Here is an 18,255-nt window from a genome sequence, read left to right as displayed (position 1 = left end):
CGGATCGATTCTAGAATTGCTTACCTGCAGCAGGAGAAAAAGACACCTTGGAAAGTACTCTATAAAACCTTAAGCCAGGGGTGAAATCCAGCAGATTCTGACAGGTTCTGGAGAACTGGTAGCGGAAGTTTTAAGTAGTTCGGAGAACCGGTAGCAGAAATTTTGAGTACTTGGGAGAACTGGCTGGCCCCAGAGTGGGGTGGGAATGGAGATTTTGCAATATCCTTCCCCCAGGAGTGTGGAGGAAATGAAGACTTTGCAATTTCCCCTGCCACGCCCACCAGCCACACCACGCCCACCAAGCCACGCCCACAGAACTGGTAGTAAAAAAATTTGAATTTCACCACTGCCTTAAGTTCATTTTAGAAGATGGAGGGGAGAGAGGAGTCTACAGCCATCCTTCAATGATAATGACTCCAAAGAGTGACAAGTGTACTGGGTGCTTGCCCAGAATGCTTTTACAATCCTACATAAATGATTGCTAGCATCTTTCCTCCAATAAGATTACTACACCGAATCTTTGTCAGGGCCAGTTCCTCTGAAGGAAGTCATGGGCATGTTTAATTACTGAAATAACTGGCGTGGTCAACCCCACAAATAAAGTAAATCAACTCAGCTCTACAAATAAAGTAAATCAACGCTAATTAATAGCGTTAATTCCACGTATTAGTATTTAATGGGTTAAAATGGGTAGCAAAACCCTCGCTTTTTGTATTAATATTCTTTCCAGCCCTTTGTTTCCCCCCAGAGCCATTGTTCTAGAATTCTCTGACCCCCGTGGAAATGCTCAGTTGGTCAAAAGGTCAGTCTCTTTTAGGTCAAAAAGTGGGATGTTTCTGCATTTCTCCCGGAGCAGAATGATGGGGACGGAGGTTCCCATCTGCCTTGCTGACCGGCTGGCCTCTTGTACAGCTAATTGTAGAAATAATAGAGAATGAAGAGATGTCATGAAGAGAGTCTGGACTGCAAGGCCTGGAAATACTTTCTTTCCATTTATCACGGGAAGCCAGCTGATACTCCGGTGCGCATGTGCAATTATAAGAGCCCCACCACAATTAGGCTCCGGCTTTTGAATGAGTGGCTCAGGGACTATAGCCATAAATCACTCAGCCCATTTCTCAGCTGCGTCCTTCCTGTCAGTATCCATTACTAGTGAGGGCCACCTGCTATCCTTCGTGGTCTTTGCCTTCTGTTGTTATCCTGCTTCCAGATTATCCGGCCTTCCTTTTCCCTGCTAGGAACACTCCTAGAGTTGTTTTAGGATCTCTATCTTTCCAGGCCCGGTTTTCTCTTCAACAGAGGCGCCTTTATATTTTCTCGTATATCACCCCTGTTCTTTGTTCTTTTCATATTTGGAATTATAATCCTTGGATGATGACAATACAGGTAGTCCTCGACTTATTTATTATTTATTAGAATTTGTTAAAAACGAGAACAAGAATAAAAATACAATGACAGGGACGATAGGCGCTTTAGTGCACTTATGCACGACCCCTCTACTGACCACTTAAGTATGATGCAAGGTCCACGGAAGTCAATTTGTGACTGAAACTGTGAAAATTTGTGGCTGAAACAACTGAATCAGGTAGAGCATTCCAGACTTTGACAACTCTGTTACAGAAATCGTTTTTTTTACAGTCAAGTTTAGAATGATTTACATTGAGTTTAAAGCGCTTGTTGGTGCGCGTATTATTGCGATTAAAACAAAAAAAGTCATTTACGGGTAAAACGTTACTACGTATAATTTTGTATGCAATACCTAGGTCTGACTACAAGCGACGCAGTTCTAAGTTATCCAAACTGAGAATTTCGAGTCTAGTAGCATAGGGAATTCTATTGTGTACAGAAGAGTGCAAGAGTTTTCTCTTGAAATACTTCTGAAGCCGCTCAATTGTACTGCTGTCAGATATATGGTGGGGATTCCAAACAGTTAACAATACTCTAAGATAGGTCTAGCATAAGTTTTATAAGCTCTAATTAGGAAAACAATGTTTCCAGGAAAAAAAACTGCGCAAAATTAAATTTACAACTCTTAATGCTTTTTTAGCAACGCTGTTACTTTGGAGCATAGATTGTTAGAGATAAGTACATCTAGGTCAGGGGTCAGCAACTTGCGGCTCTGGAGCCGCATGTGGCTCTTTCACCCCTATGCTGCGGCTCCCTGTCACTCAAAATATACGTCATAACCGTCAATGTGCGACACCCGCCAGCTCACGATTTATTGAGCTTTTCAACCCCCGGTAGGCCAACCATGGATAAATCCAAGAAAAGAAAAGTTTCAGAAGAAAACAGAACTACATATGCTAGTTCTGTGGCTGCTCAAGAAATAGGCATGGGAAGAGTTTTGTGGCTCCCGGTGTTTTCTTTTCTGTGGGAAACGGGTCCAAATGGCTCTTTGAGTGTTTAAGGTTGCAGACCCTGATCTAGGTCCTTGACAAAGTGAGGGTCATCAGCTAGTTCAGCGCCACCTAGCTTATACTTGACATTCTGATTAAGTTTACCAATATGTAAGACAAAGCATTTATTGATCGAAATTTGAAGTCGCCAGATAGATGACCATTCAGACAAATAGTCGAGATGTGACTTACAAACCATTCGTTTATCAACCAGAGTTACAATGGCACTGAAAGAAATGACCGAATGACTGGTTTTCACACTTATGACTGCCACAACATCCCCACAGTCACATAATCGAATTTGGTTGTATGGCAACGTGGTGGGTTGCCCCTGTTCGCACCGGTTCTATAGAACCGGTAGTAAAGCTGGTGGGAGGCTCCGCCCACCGACCCTGATGTCATCAAAATGCGTGCGCGGCTCCTCTGCGAACCGGTAGTAAAAGTAAGTAGAACCCACCCCTGCAACTGGCATGTATTTACAACAATTTGTGGTGTTCCAGGGTCATGTGATCGGCATTTGTGACCTTCCCGGAGAGCTTCCAACAATCAATGTCTATGGGGAAGCCAGATTAACTTAATGATCGCATGATTTACTTAATAACTGCAGTGATTCGGTTAACAACCAAGGTGGAAAAGCTGTAAAATTAGACATGACTTACTTAATAATCGCCTTGCATAGCGATGGAAATTCTGGTCCCAACTGAGGATCACCTTTACGTGTTTCCCTCCCCTGTGGCCACCCAGAGAATGAGATCTGAAATATTAATCGAAAAATGGGGGCCTGTTCTTTGGTTAGCAAAATATCACCTCTTAGATGGTGGCTCCTGTGAATGATTAAAGAGCATTTAGGGCCAATTACTTAGGATCGTATTTTTAGTATTCTGAGAGGGACTTGATTGAAATTGGCCCAATGGCACCACTGTGTAGTAGATTAACTCTCGGATCACGATTACTGGTAGTTCTTGACTTACAACCATTCGTTTAGCGATCGTTCAAAGTTACAATGGCACTGAAAAAAGTGACTTATGACCATATTTCACATTTAACGACCGTTGCAGTATCCCCATGGCCACGTGATAAAAATTCGGACACTTGATATCTGCCTCATATTTATGACTGTTAAGTGTGCCCCAAATGAACTTTTGTGACTTTTGGACAAGCAAAATCAATGGGGAAGCCAGATTCACTTAACAACCGTGTGACTAACTTAACAACTGAAGTGATTCATTTAACAACGGTGGCAAGAATGGTTGTAAAATGGGTCAAAACTCACTTAACTATCTCGCTTAGCAACAGAAATTTTGGGCTCAATTGTGGTTGTAAGTCGAGGACTACCTGAACATGAAAACATTCAGCTTGGGAAAATGGAAACTAAAGCTGGGAGCGTCTTTAATTGGACTAATTTCCAGAATCCTCAAACATATGTCGCCTACATCCCCAATGAGGTTTATTCTGCTTTTAGGACAGAGGTCATGAGTTAAGATCTTGAAAATGCCTTCAATGCTTTCGTTGGAAAAATGATAACAATGCATCTCTGATTCATCTCTTTTAGGAAGCTAGGCTTTCTACCAAGTCAGACTAATATTCCTCTAGATCAATATTGTCTCCACTCCGTAAATAGCACTTTAGGGTTTTAGCCAGGAATCCTTTTGTTTTGTTTTTCTGACCAGGCACTGAACCTCAAACCTTTTGTATGTGAGGCACGTGTTTCCCCACTGAGCTAGGGCCGGTCCTTTCAGTCCAGTCACCAATGGTAGAGATTCATATTGATAAATGCTGATTTTAAGGCAACCATGCTTTCCTATCCTTACTCATCTCTGGATGGGGGAGGGAGGAGGAAAAGATAGAATTTGCTCTAAATTTGTGTGAAAGCTTAATGCTAATTTTAGCTAGGTTTGCATTAGAGTCTGTTTTCGACAATTAGGCTGGAGGAAGAGGAGGAGGAGGGGAAGGGGGGGAGGAGGAGGAGACAAGGAGAAAGAGGAATGGGGGAGGAAATTCATTAGCTGCTTTGCAAGAGAAATAGCATAGAAATCTAACTTCTGCCAGAAACGCTGGACTCCACTTCTGCCCTCTGTTCTCTTCTCTTCCCTTCCTGACCCCCTTCTCTCCGATTCTCCATGCAGCTTTTAAGGCAAGAGATTTTGACAGAACGACTCTTTAACTGGATACTGCAGGAAAAGTATTATGCAATCCTGCCAGCAGGCTTGGCACGCTGCCTGGAAGACATCCTTAGGGGTCTTCAAATCTAGCATCAGCTCTTCCAGTAGAGTTTATTGATTATCTTTTCTTTGCAGACAGCAGCATGAAAGAGCAGCTGCCTATAGAAGTGGGCTTCACAGGAGGGAGAAGAAACAAAGATTTCACTTTGCTAGAACTAGACCGCCCCCTCTTCTCCGGCCCAACAGATCTAGTAGAACACACCTCTTTGTAATGCTAGCACTGAGGTGCAGAAGTTTCTATTTTCAATTCTTCGTATGCATCCTCTCCCAACTGCCTTCAAGGAGAGGCAGATACATGCCACATTAACTCCTCAGTGCCAGGAATGCAACATTTATATAACCCAGGGTTTCTCAAAGGTGCTTTTTCAAAAGGCAACTGGACTTTTTTTTGGTTTTCCTTGAAGACGTTTTGCTGAGAAGCTTCTTCGGTTCTGACTGAATGGTGGGGAATTATTCTGCCCCAGCTCCGGATCCCAAGGAGTGTGACACACACAAAGCTCCAAAAACTCCGTTTAATACAAACAGACCCCTTTCAAAGTGCAGGCTTTCAGTGCAAATGTCCTTATCAGCCTGCTATGACTTACAGAGAATAAACAAAGTCCGACAAGGGTTGGCAAACAGCCCAGAAACCAAGATATAACAAGACACTCAAAATGCTCTGTATAGTAATTAAACGTTTCCAGCAGCATGTGCTATCTGTGAGCGAACTTAAATAGGCTAAGGGAGTGGCCAATTAGCCCCAAGCCTTACTTTCGAGGAGACACATCCTCCTGAGTAGCCACTCCTGCCTTTTGGCAGCCCTGCGTGCTCGAGCATTGAGAAGAGGCTCCTCCACTTCACTCTCTTCACTTGAAGGAGCCTCTGGAGGTTCTGAAGGCCCTGGCTGAGTCTCTGCCTCTGGCACCTCATCCTCTTCAACCTCCTCGCTGTCTGACTTGAGCGTCGGCTGCACAGGCTGCTGGCGCGACACCACACCAGCCGCCTCCTCATCGGGATCAGCCACAATCCGTATAGGCCGCTGGTGGGCCACAACAGGAATGGAAGGATTTATCTTCCTTGCAGTCATCTGGTCGTTAGCACTCTTTTTGGGAGTCACAGATAAACCTTTTTGGGAGGTTTATCTGTGCCCTCAGGGTGCAAATGGATGTGGAACCTTCTGGGAACTGCTGAAAGAACTGTGTTGTAAACAGGAGACAGGTGGTGTCGTATCTCTCCCCCACCTGTTGAGAGAGGGCTGTTCAATCTTAAGATAGATGGCCTCATTGATGTGCTCTTTCAGCAGTTCCAAGAAGTTTCCATAGTCATTTGCACTATTCAGATGACCTGAGGACACAGATAAACCTCCAAGTGGCTTCAACGATTCCCAGAAAGAGTGCTAATGATCAGATGACTGCAAGGAATATAAATCCTTCCACGCTCCATCATTCAGTCAGAACTGAAGAAGCTTGTTGGATGAGAAGTGAAACATCTTCAAGGAAAAACTAAGAAAGTCCAGTTGCCTTTTGAAAAAGTACCTTTAGGACAACCATGACCTGGATCACTGAGAATCTCCATTAACACAGGGTTTCACAACCTCAGCTACTTTAACACACATGGACTTAAACTCCCAGAATTCCCCAGCCAGCATGCTGGCTAGGGAATTCTGGGAGTTGAAGTCTACGCTTCTTAAAGTTTCCAATGTTGGGAAACTCTTGTATAACCAATAGGCCTCCTAATTTCAGTGGGTTTTCAGACCATTAACGTATTCTCAGCATTGCAGCCGAGAAAGTACCATTGGCTACCCAAAGATTTCAACTGAAGATTTCTCAACTTAGCAGCTACACCACACGGCCTCTTACCAGATTCAGTCATCTCACACATTCTGCTTCTTAGGCCATCAGATTCAGAGCTACTTCTTTGTTTATTTCATTATTATATCTTGCATTTTCGGGGACATTTCAATCCCAAGTAAATTGAGATTCTATGCAGCAACCTTGCCTGTTCTCCCATTTTTTCAGCTCCATATTGCAGCATTTGATTTTAAAAATGTCTGTGTAAGCGCACGTATATATGCAGCGAAGAATAGCCGAGGCATTTTGTTTTTGCACAGAATATGTCAATAAAAGAACAATGCATAAGCTTGTGGCAGGGTGTAAGATGCAGAAAGGAACAGCGTGCACCGAATGGCACAACCTAGTAGTTGGCATTGTGTGCAGAAACATCTGCAGAGTATCTGAGCTAGATCCTTCCAAGTCCAGATGGGCGATTCCACAGAAAATTGTGGAGGATAACAGAGCTAAGATCCTGTGGGACTTCCTGCTCCAAATGGAGAGGCAACTATTGGCCAATCATCCAGATATCGTTCTGGTTCAGGGGTCTCCAACCTTGGCCACTTTATGACTTGTGGACTGGCTGAGGAATTCTGGGAGTTGAAGTCCACAAGTCATAAAGTGGCCAAGGTTGAAGACCTCTGTTCTAGTGGCCAAGGAGCAGAAGACAGCAGCCATGATAGTATGAGAAACTGAGGAAATACCAGCGTCTGAAAGATGAACTAGAGAAGATGTGGAAAATTAATTCGTCCTAGGGGTGTAAGAGCACTTGAAATCGTGACTCTTAAGCTGGGAGAGTGGCTCCAAAAGGTGCCAGGAACATCAGAGCTCTCTGTCCAGGTGTGGTTTCGTATGCTGCCTGCATCCCATGGATGGGGCTTTACTTGTTTGCATGGTCTGGTTTCTGGCATGCCGCTGACCGAGGCTGGTTCATGGACCGCTGGGGGGGGGGGTTGGGGACCCGTTCTAGGTGGTCTTTAAAAACGGCCCCATGTAGAACCCTCTTTGGGAGGGCAATTTGGACGATAATACCATCTTGATTGGGTTTATAGATTAGTTTTGTTATATGTATTTTACTGTATTTTTAATTATATTGTGGATGCTTGGTGTTGTATTTTTATCTTAGAATTTCTCCTTACTTCTAAGTTGCTTCTCTCCTTAATTAGTTTCCACCCATTGCTGCTTGTCCTGCCCTCGGGTGCTTTGGAAAATAGCTTGACCCCCTCTTCTTTGTGGCAGCCCCTGAGATACTGGAACGCTGCTATCTTGTCTCCCCTAGTCCTTCTTTTCATTAAACTAGACATACCCAGTTCCTGCAACCGTTCTTCATGTTTTAGCCTCCAGTTCCCTAATCGTTTTTGTTGCTCTTCTCTGCACTCTTTCTAGAGTCTCCACATCTTTTTTACATCATGGCAACCAAAACTGAATGCAATATTCCAAGTGTGGCCTTTGGCCTTACCAAGGCATTATAAAGTGGTATTAACACTTCACATGATCTTGATTCTATCCCTCTGTTTATGCAGCTTAGAACTGTGTTGGCTTTTCTGGCAGCTGCTGCACTCTTGGTAAACTGTGAAGAATAGTTTGGGACTGCAGGGGTCTATAAATGTGATTAATAAACCAATTAACATTTGTCTGATAAGTAAGCCCAAGCCACAGTTGACTTGAGTTTGCATGTGCTAATTCATATAGTTTTTGACGGCGGGTACACACAAGACACTGAGCTACAAAACAACTGAGCAACCACATTATCACTATAAATGCAACATTTGAAGTTACAAAAATTTGTTGGGGGGGTTTAAAAAAAAACATTGTTGATGTTAGAACTGCTGGTGCCAACAGTGACCGTTTCACAGAAAGAACGTGGAATGGAACCGTTTCATGAAAAGTGCTGTATGTATAATTAACTTCCCACAACTTCCTAGCTTGCCGAGTCCAAATCACTTTTAAGATTCGGTACAATTTATTTTAAAATATAACCGATCTGCCAAACTAAACATACTTTATACAAAAGCCTGAACTGTTTCTGTTGTTTTTTTTTTAAAAAAACTCAGTCCTGCATTGTCTACCATTGACAGACTGTGGCTCAGGTCAAGCCTTATTTTAATAGGCTTCATATTTTCTTCAGCCACAGATGTATTATAAATTTAAAAACTCCCACCCAGAGGCCAAGGGGGCGGGATAGAAGCAGCCCTTGCACTTCCCTCCAAGTAAAAGAAGATGGATGTAGTGTCAGGCTCAATTAGATCCAATTGTGCTGGCTTTTGCCAATGAGAACAATGCAGCTTTTGTGACCAGCTCCCAACAGAAAGCATGGAAGGTTTTAAATAAAAGCAGCAGTTTAGGCCAGCCTTCCTCAACTTAAAAAAAAAGATGCGGGGGTGGTGATGGTGGATAGGAATTATGGGAGTTGAAGTCTATGTTGGGACTTCAACTCCCATAATTCCACCATTACCACCCCGACATCTTTTTTTAAAGTTGAAGCACAACTTCTGCATTTGGGAAGATACTAGATTGGAGAAGATTGGAAAAAGACTGCTGCAGTTTTCACTTTCTCTTTAAGGCAACAACAGAATTCCTGGACAAATGTCTCCTCTCCCCATCTCCTTTGTCTTCTTTTAAAGGTGAAAAATGGTCATCTTCTTTTCTCCAGTATTGAAACACTGGAAGTTCAGGTATTAAGGGGACACTGCCCTAGAGGGTTGTGCTGAAGAAGCATTGGTTTCCCCAAACACACACCTGTGACACGGACTTACCTGGAGTGAGTGAGGGAAGACGGGGGAGGCTTTGGAGAACTGCGTCAATGCATCACAGACCCGGCCTGAGACAGCCCTTGAAATGCAAATGTACAGGAACTCCAGGCCCTCCCCCTCCCCCAGAGGAAAAGCAGCTTAAAAGACAGCCAGGCCTGGAGAGGAATGTTAAAAAAAAAAGAAAAAAAAAAGGAAAATAGCCACCCCTCCTCTCTTCCATAGGGACCCTCGCACAGCACGATTCAGTCTGCATGACTGAACAAGCAAGCAAGCAAGCAAGGACAGCTCCTTTTTTTAACTTTACTGAACAATGGATTTGCCTCTTTCCACCATTTCAAATTCTCTAAACCCCCCCCCCTACCGCCATCTCTAGTTTATTAATAAAGGGGAGAGAAAAATGCTGCACGGGGAGGGGGTGAATTAGTATTTTGTATTATACTCTGGAAATACTACTTAACCTTCCTCCCAGTTGTTTAAAAACCTTCGGTGGAGAAGTTTAGGAAAAAAAAACTGCTATCAAGAGGAAAAGTCACAGAGGAGTACGAAGAGACCTCCCCAATCCAATTTAGGCTATTTTAACATCCAAATTTGGCATTTATTTTTATTTGAAAGCCTGGATTACAAATATTCCAACCATCCCCGAGTTTCTCCAAATTCACTCAACTTATTGTGTAACAAACTAAAAGGAAAAACTACATGTTGTTCTTAGGAACTGAGACAGTGCGTTTCATTGTTATGCCAGGAGGCATTTGCCCAACAGTGCACTAAAAACTATTAGTCGGCAGGGCAGGTACAAATTGTTATGTACAGGTAGGACAATCTAGAAGTTCTAAAGATCCTTTCAAACCAAACCATTTGCTGAACAGTGAACTTCTAATTTGGAAGTTACTTAACCTTTTATGCTCGAAGGACAAAAGCCTTCCAGTGGCTTTGATTCACTAGACCAAATTGCTCATTAACCAAGGAAGGAGGGGACCACAACTCTCCTCACAACTTTGGATATTCCTACCTTTTAAAGGACAAAGACACACATGCAACATTTTTTTTTTAAAAAACATACTTCATATTTCCTTTTTTATTATATAAATATCAGTTTAGCCTTTTACTGTAAGAATATAAAATGTTTTAAGAGGATCTTTAATTTTATACAAATTCATAAACAGTACATTTATTCCATGATGGGGGCTATAGATTCTGGGCTTATCCAAATTTCACATTTCCTAGAACTGTAAGAGAACTGGAAGAATCTGGCCCTTCCTCCCCCATCAATTTTGCTTTCTTCAAAGTTGTCTTGATCCTCCTTTAAAGACAAGCATTAAGAAGTGGCTTTTATTTTAAAGGCAGAACAGAAGTTGACTTGCAGTTGCAAAAGTCAACTTCAAGTCAGTCTGTTCTGCTTGCTCCTCTTTGGGCACTTCCTTACTGGAAGCTACCTACTTTGATCTAAAGTAATTTGAGAAGGGAAGGCATGAGTTTGCATATATTTAAAGAAACAAGAGTTCCTACTTTCACATTTCTTTCATCATTGCCCAATTACTAATTTGGACATCCCCGTGTTTCCATGTCTTTGTGCTATAAGAGTGAGAACACAAACGCACTGGTGGGTTTCCAAAACTAGTCAAAAAAGGAAGAGGCATCAAGTTTATAGGTGACAGACAGGGACAAAATTTCCTAGTCACTTTTCCTTCTCCTCTTCCTATTCCCCCCTCCAAAATCATAAACCCCAGGGGAAATCTTACCAGTCTAGGCACAACATATTTCAGTTTCAACTTTCTCATAAACATTCCAAGGTTGAGGGAAGGAGAAAAAAACAACAACCCAAACCCGAGGTAGCCAAATGTTTATATAGCAATAGTAGACTTGAGTTAAAATTCACAAGGGTAGCCACTTCAGCTGTCTTTCAAACTTATTCCATGGATGAAGAGGATAAGAGAACAAATAAAAACAGCTAAGGTATAAAGGGAGGGAGGGAGGGAGGGAGGGTTGCAGGGCTGTAGAAGGCATTCTGTTGCATTTCTGGTGATGATTAATTCCATCACTCTGCCTCCAATCCTCCCAAAAATGAAATTGTGGCTGTTTTTTTGTTTTTTTTAAAAAAAGATCTGTTTCCCCAAAAGATGAAATAAGTAGGGGGGAGGGGAAGCCACAGAAACAAACTAAAAAAAAAGTAAAAAGATGATTCAATTTTGTAATGGTTCCAGCAGCAAAGAAAAGATGGTGATGATGTGGGTTGGATACAGCATAAAATGAGTTTCTGAGGGAAATGTGGCCCTCTAAGCAACAATGAGCAAAGTGAACACATGCTCTAGTTGGCATTCCAACTAATGGCATTTCAGAAAAGCCTCTCTTCTCAATAAAAAAGGCTTAATGTTTCTAATCTCAAATTGGAAAAAAAGCAGAAAAGTGGGGAATGGGGGGACACACAAGGGTTCTAGGGTTTAGGAGAGGTAGAACAATTAGGGTCAGGAAAGACTTGTCCTTTTCAGACAGGAAATTTTCTGCCAGTCTGTTGAGCTAAGAAAGGCCAATGGCTTGAGTTGGTATAAGGCAATGCCCAAGTCAATTTGATATCTACAGGTTGCCTACGTTATTAAGAAAAGGATGGCACGCTACAAAAAGCACGGTGAGGGGGTTGATGGACAAGCATAGGCGAAAGGAACTAGAAAAAGACGAGACAATTTGCCCAATAAAAGGCAGGTTCTCATGAAATTAGAAAGGGTATAGGGTAGGATTCTTTTATCCCTAGTGCAGAAGTAAGTGAAATCAGATTGGGGTAGAGGGGCTGCGTCCATCCCCAGTGCATAAACGATTGAGAAGCTGCATTTCCAATTTAAAAAATGATACTGTATCCACCCACACGGAAGGCTGCTGTACAGTGCAGTTGTCTCCCTCTAATGCAGAGGAAGGAATTAGGAAAAGAAGTACAGGTAGTCCTCAACTTATGACCAGTTGCTTAGAGACCGTTCGAAGTTCCAATGGACTAACTGGGGTATACCTAAGACCTGTGTTCGAAGTTCTGGCTGCCACCCACCCCCTGCGGGCATGTGATGGTACTCAGCTCAGCAACCGGCCGCATTTATGGCGGATTTGCAAGGGGGCGCAGTCACGTGACCCTATTTTACAAGAGTTTTGCTGAAAAACCTGCATTTGCTTCCAGTTTTCGGCAAACCCGAGCCCACAGAAGACTACTGAGTTGCTTAATAACAACAGATTCGGATGACCCACACTGCAAAGAAGCTTGTCAAATCAGGAGATCCACTTTATAACCATCATGCAGTTATGATCACGATGGGCAGGCTTCATTATGGTCCTAACTTGAGAACTACCTGTATGGTCCCCCTTTCTCTCACCTCCATTGTGCGGGCACAGAGGCAGGCAAGTAGCCAAGATAGCAATAGCAATAGCACTTAGACTTATATACCACTTCACAGTGCTTTACAGCCCTCTCTAAGCAGTTTACAGAGTCAGCATATTACCCCCAACAATCTGGCTCTTCAGTTTACCAACCTCGGAAGGATGGAAGGCTGAAAGATGCTTTCCCTTCCTTCCCCCAACCCCTCGTGGAGGATTACCGCCTCCTCCCCCTCCACTTTTCTCTACTGCAGCAGTCAGTTGGTGAATCCTTCCGGCGGGATGGGGCTCTCCGGGTGTCCCCTCCTCTCACCTTACTTTTTCACTCTCAGTCATTTGCCAGAGTCCCAGATTGAGCACCTTGAGGCAGGGCAACTGAGTGATGCGCTCCAGGCCTCTTTTAGTGATGCGGGTACAGCCATAAAGGTCAATGCCCGTGAGCTGACTAAGGTGCTCCGCGATAAGCTCCAGGCCTTTGTCAGTGATGCGGACGCACTGGCCAATGTTGAGGGTGCGCAGTCCATGCATCTGGCGCACCATGCGGTTGATGCCCTCGTCGCTGATGTGGCAAGAGCAAAGGGAGAGAGAGCGCAAGCCATCCAGTCCCTGTGCAATGTAGGCCAAGCTTTGGTCTCCGACTTTGTCACAAAAGGAGACGTCCAAGCCTGAAAGGCGTAAGCTGCCCATGGCCAGGTGCATGATACCTGTGTCGCTAATGTTGTCACAGGAGCGTAGGTTCAACGTGCGCAAGCTGCTCATGTGTGACAGGTGCAGCAGCCCCGCATCCGAGATCCCCCCGCAAAAGCTGAGGTTGAGTTGCCGCAGGCGAGTGAGCCCCCGGGCCAGGTGCTTGAGGGAGAGGTCGCTGAGCTTCTGGCAGTCCTGCAGCGTCAGCTGTTCCAGCCCCAGGCAACCTTCGGCTGCGCTCCGGGTCATGCCGGCCAAGTGCCCGATGCCCACGTCGGACAGGTGGCGGCAGGATCGCAGGTTGAGGCTCTTGAGGCGTTGGAGGCCCCAAGCGATGAGCAAGAGGCCCGTGTTGGTGATGTTGCTGCAGCCGCCCAGCTCCAGCACCTCCAGGCCTTTGAGGTACTGGGCGATGCGGCCCAAACTGCTGTCGGTGATCTGCTTGCAGAGGCTGAGGTTCAGAGCGCGCAGGGAGCCGATCTCGGCCACGAAGGCGTGGCCCAGCCCGTTGTCGGTGAGGTTGTAGCAGCCGCTCAGGTTGAGGCTCTCGATCTCCGCCATGCCCTGGATCACGTAGCTCAGGCTCCGCCGCAGCGACAGGATCTGCACCCGGCGGATGCCCCGAGCCGCCAAGCTGGGGAAAAGAGACGGGTTGGCCCGGCGCAGGTGCAGCTTCGCTTCCACGCCCCGCCAGACCGAGCGGTGGTAGGCGGCGTCCCGCCAGGCCGTGCACACCTGCGCCACCCGGCCCTTGTCGCGCACCTCCAGGTAGCCGAAGATCATGGCCAGCAGCTCCGGGAACAGGCACGAGACGTGCGTCTCCATCGCCCGGGCCCGGATCGCCTCCGCCGCGCGGCGCCGCCTCGGGCCCGGCGTCCTTGCGCCGCTCGACCCAGCCTCGGCGCCTTCGCCCTCCGGCCCTCCGGCCCTCACATCATCATCGCGGGCTCGGTCGAAGGGAAGTCCGTCAGGCCTCGGCCGCCGCCCTCGCTCCTCCTCCTCCTCCTCTAGCCGCGCCACGCCAGGCCTCGATCCCGGCCTCGGGCGGCCCCACGCCGCATCGTGCTCAGCCCCGCGGGCGACTCCGTCCTCGGAGCTCTGCTGCTGTTGCTGCCGCCTTTTCCCCTCCTTTGTCTTCCCAGCCGGGGCGGCCCGCCTCCGAGTTGTGACTCTTGCCGCCGCCGCCGCCGTTCTCGGGGACCCGCCTCTCGCCCTCTTCCTCCGGTCGGCAGGTTCCGACTCGCTCGCTGCCTGCCGGGCCCCGGCGCCGCGTTCGAGCCGGAGGGGGGGGAGGAAAGGAGGAGGAGAAGGCTGGGCTGGGCCTGGTTGGGCTGCACCACACCTCCCTGCGCCGCCTGCGCAATGGTACGATCCGGAACACTCCGAGACGTCGCCTTGACAACAGCGCCCCCCTTCTCTTTTTATTTTTTTTCCTCCCCTCCCCCTCCCCCTCCCTCTCTTCTCCCTTTCGGCTGTCCGGAAGGATTTAACCCTTGCGACGCCCGCGCAAAACCCGGAGGGGACGGATTCCTGCGCGGGACGCATGACAAGGAAAGGCTTATAGAGTTCCCTTGCTGCTTCCGCGGTTGGCCAGGCGGGGGGGGGAGGGGGAGTGTTATCCCGCCCGATCTCGAGACGTGTTTTTAAACTGTCGTTTCTCTCCCCCCCCCTTCCCCTCCACCGCACAACGCGCTGTGACGTGTCAGGTTAGGACGTGAAGCATCGGCGTTGCTAAGGAGATTTTCAAGGAAGGAAGGTGCCAAAAGCACACCGGGAAGGAGGGAGATCTGAGCCTCCCCCCCCCCCCCCATTCTTTACTCAGCCCCCTCAGGAATCCTCAGTGGATTTGCCTGGTAGACAGAAATTATTTTTAGTTAGGGCTAAAAAAGAGTCTGTCGGCAATTGATGGTTGCTGGAAGGATGGTTCTTGATTAATTTAAACTGACGTTGGGCATTTGAGGTGAAGGCATTTATTTGTCATGGAATAAACCAGGGGTCTCCAAACTTGGGACCTTTTAAGACTTGTGGACTTCAACTCCCACAATTCCCCAGCCAGCCAGTATGGGTTAGGGTTAGGGTTAGGGTTAGTATGGCTGGCTGGGGAATTCTGGGAGTTGAAGTCCACAAGTCAGGTCCCAAGTTTGGAGACCCCTGGGATAAACCAATTCACTTGACAATTGGTTAACTTGATTAACCAATTAACTTAGCAACTTTTAAGATTGTGGACACCAAACTCCCAGGGGAATTGTGGGAGGTGAGAAGAAGTCCACAGCACCTTAAAAGTTGCCCAGTTTGAAAAACAGAGTAAAAAAGGGTGTTCCCTTTGAAAAGGGACAAAAACTTGGCAAAAGCAGCTGGAGAGAAACAGCCAGGCGCATGGATTGCGTTTTTTCAGGAAATCAACCAAAAAAAAAAAAATGTGGGGTTTTGAAAATGGAGGCGGTAGAGAGAATGGGTTAGAAATTAAAATGCAAAAAAAAAAACAAAAAAAAAACAGGGCGGATGCAAGCAAATGCAATTGTGGATGGCTGTTGGGTACAAGGTTGTTTTTTGAAAATTAATTGGCTTTGGGACTGGCTGCTCCAAATTGGCCACAGGGGGAGATGGAGTCCAACACATTTCCAGGGGATTCTTTTTTTGCAAAGGACTGTCCTGATTATTGATTTTCTATCTACACTCGTAATACAGTATTTCTCGGCAATTGGCTGGGGAATTCTGGGAGATGAAGTCCAAAGTTGCCAAAGTTGAGAAATATCATTCTAGAACCAAACTCCGATATACACTTCAGTCAGCCTGAGAAGGCTTAGCAGCAGATGAGTGGGCCAAATTAAAATTGGTTCTCAAATCCATTTATTTGGGGTATGGTGGTGAATAAAGCTGTTATTGTCCTGCACCCTATGCGTGAAAGTTTGACTGACTGCCGTTCACTTTTCATGTTACACTCCTTTTCCAAACTTATAGCCCTTGATAACTGAAATTGGACAAAGGTCTGTTGCTAAAATAATTTCAGATATATGCCTCTGTTAGGTGATACTGAAAGCAAAATGTTAATAATGCTAGCTGTCCCCTATCATTTCAAGAAAAAAAGGGATGGCACAGGAATTGTTTTCTCATGCTACTCTCTGATAAAGTATTAGAAGATGTATTAGGAAGTTATAAGCCTGATGGCTCAGTGGTTAGAATGCAGTATTGCAGACTAGTCTGGAATTAGATCCTGACAGGCTCAAAGTTGACTCAGCCTTCCATCCTTCTGAGGTCAGTAAAATGAGGACCCAGATTGTTGGGAACAATATGTTGACATTGTAAACCGCTCAGAGTGTGCTGTAAAGCCCTATAGAGCAGTATATAAGTCTAAGTGCTGTTGCTACAACAAAATATCATATCTTTTCATTTTTTCTAAATGTTTTCAAAGGAAAACAGAAACCTGTTTAAGAGTCCAACCAGACAGGTTGCTATTTCCATCGCATAAATAACCTTGTTCTGATCCACAAACTCTTGACACCATGTTTCCCATTCTTTATTAAATGCCATTGCCTGACATTACACAACCCAAATAATATAGTTTTGCAGCTATGGAGTACAGTAGAGAGAAACATCGTTAAGCTATTTAACACAATACTTTTCCTAAACCATGGTTTACTGAATAAGCATTTAGCTGTAAGTGATTGCTGTAACATGATTATGTTGTGTCTGGCTCTTGGCAATTCTATGGGCCAACTCTCTCCATATCTTCTTATATGGAAGCAATGATTCATAAACAAGGGTTTTGTTCATGCAACAGACTTAAACCAAAACAATCCATATTATGGTTCAGTCAGTGGTGCATGAATCCAGGCACCAAGGACAACTCAGAAGTCCTAGTACTTTTGAACAGTTTTATTAGTTGATTAGTTTCAACACAACTGCACACTAGAACTTATCTAAACTTGTCTAAAATAATGCATATACCAACTATTTCCTTTTTTAATTTTCTGATATTTTAACTTTCATAAACATGCTTTGGTTATCCTCTTTCCTTTTCGTCAACACTCTTTCTTTGTATGGCTGTAGGTGTATAAATTATAGTATACTGTAAATATTTTAATACTAAATAATTAGTTTAAGATTGAAACTATTATCATGTAATATAAGCTGCAGTGGGTTTTTTCCTTTCTCTAAAGTTATGCTTAATTTGTATAAGAAGCTAAATAATTTATGGTTGAAATATTGACATCCCAAATCATAATTAATGCTCACAGAAATTTGACATTTCTTCGTTTTGAATACCTTAATCCTTTTAAGAAATATGTTAACTTTTATTATTTTTATATTATACATTACACTGAAATAATATGTATCAAGACTTATAACTATATAATGAAAGAGAAAAACAATGCATTTGCTTAATCCTTGAATCTAATGGTATCAATATCTATACACACACACACTATAGATAGATAGATAGATAGATAGATAGATAGATAGATACATACATACATACATACATACATACATACATATACATATGTACATACATACATGTGTATGTGTGTGTATATATATGTATACACACATACATACACAGATGTATATTTAATTTCTACACTACCACTAACACTGGATGGTTTACAATAGCATGTTGTACAAATACATGTGCTATATTTTTAAATAATATAGCTAAGCATTTATATGAACATAATCTGTATGTACAGGTCAGTTTTTGTTTCTGCATCATAAGAAACATATGAGAGAAATTCTCTCCAATTCTCCCAGTTTGTTGAAAACCGGACTGTAATGTAGGCAGTAATTAGGTTTTTACAAGCTGAAATCACATATTGGTTAAGCCATACTGTTCTGTGTTTGGGTTTGACTTATGGTTTTTGTGGATTCAGCCATTATACTTTGTAAACTATAGTTTATTATGTCTTCATATAACAAGCAGTATGAATAAATCATCAATCTTTTTGGAATCACACTTAACGAGGTGTTTTATATATTAGCTAATGAATGAAAAAGCCCTGTGAAAATTGGTTAGTGAAGTTTGGTCTTCGAACAAGAA

At 44.4% G+C, this 18,255-nt stretch overlaps 2 protein-coding genes across 2 annotated transcripts in view; one reads left to right on the top strand and one right to left on the bottom strand.

The window, feature by feature from the left end:
- WNT5B (Wnt family member 5B) overlaps positions 1-18,255 on the top strand; it is a 134,660-nt gene that overhangs the window by 56,046 nt on the left and 60,359 nt on the right. The window lies entirely within an intron of this gene.
- On the bottom strand, positions 10,280-14,887 carry FBXL14 (F-box and leucine rich repeat protein 14). Its single transcript, XM_034403234.3, has one exon. The coding sequence runs from the start codon at positions 14,760-14,762 to the stop codon at positions 12,840-12,842; it is 1,923 nt and encodes a 640-aa protein (XP_034259125.2). The 5' UTR covers positions 14,763-14,887; the 3' UTR covers positions 10,280-12,839.

The sequence above is a fragment of the Pantherophis guttatus genome, chromosome 7 (assembly GCF_059756535.1).
Source record: "Pantherophis guttatus breed Tessera chromosome 7, ASM5975653v1, whole genome shotgun sequence".
NCBI lineage: Eukaryota > Metazoa > Chordata > Lepidosauria > Squamata > Colubridae > Pantherophis > Pantherophis guttatus.
Note: the sequence above shows the minus strand (reverse complement) of the source record. Positions and strands in the feature narration are given on the sequence as shown.

Coding starts and splice junctions, on each gene's coding strand:
- FBXL14 (XM_034403234.3), bottom strand. CDS start 14,762: ATGCGTCCCGCGCAGGAATCCGTCCCCTCCGGGTTTTGCGCGGGCGTC.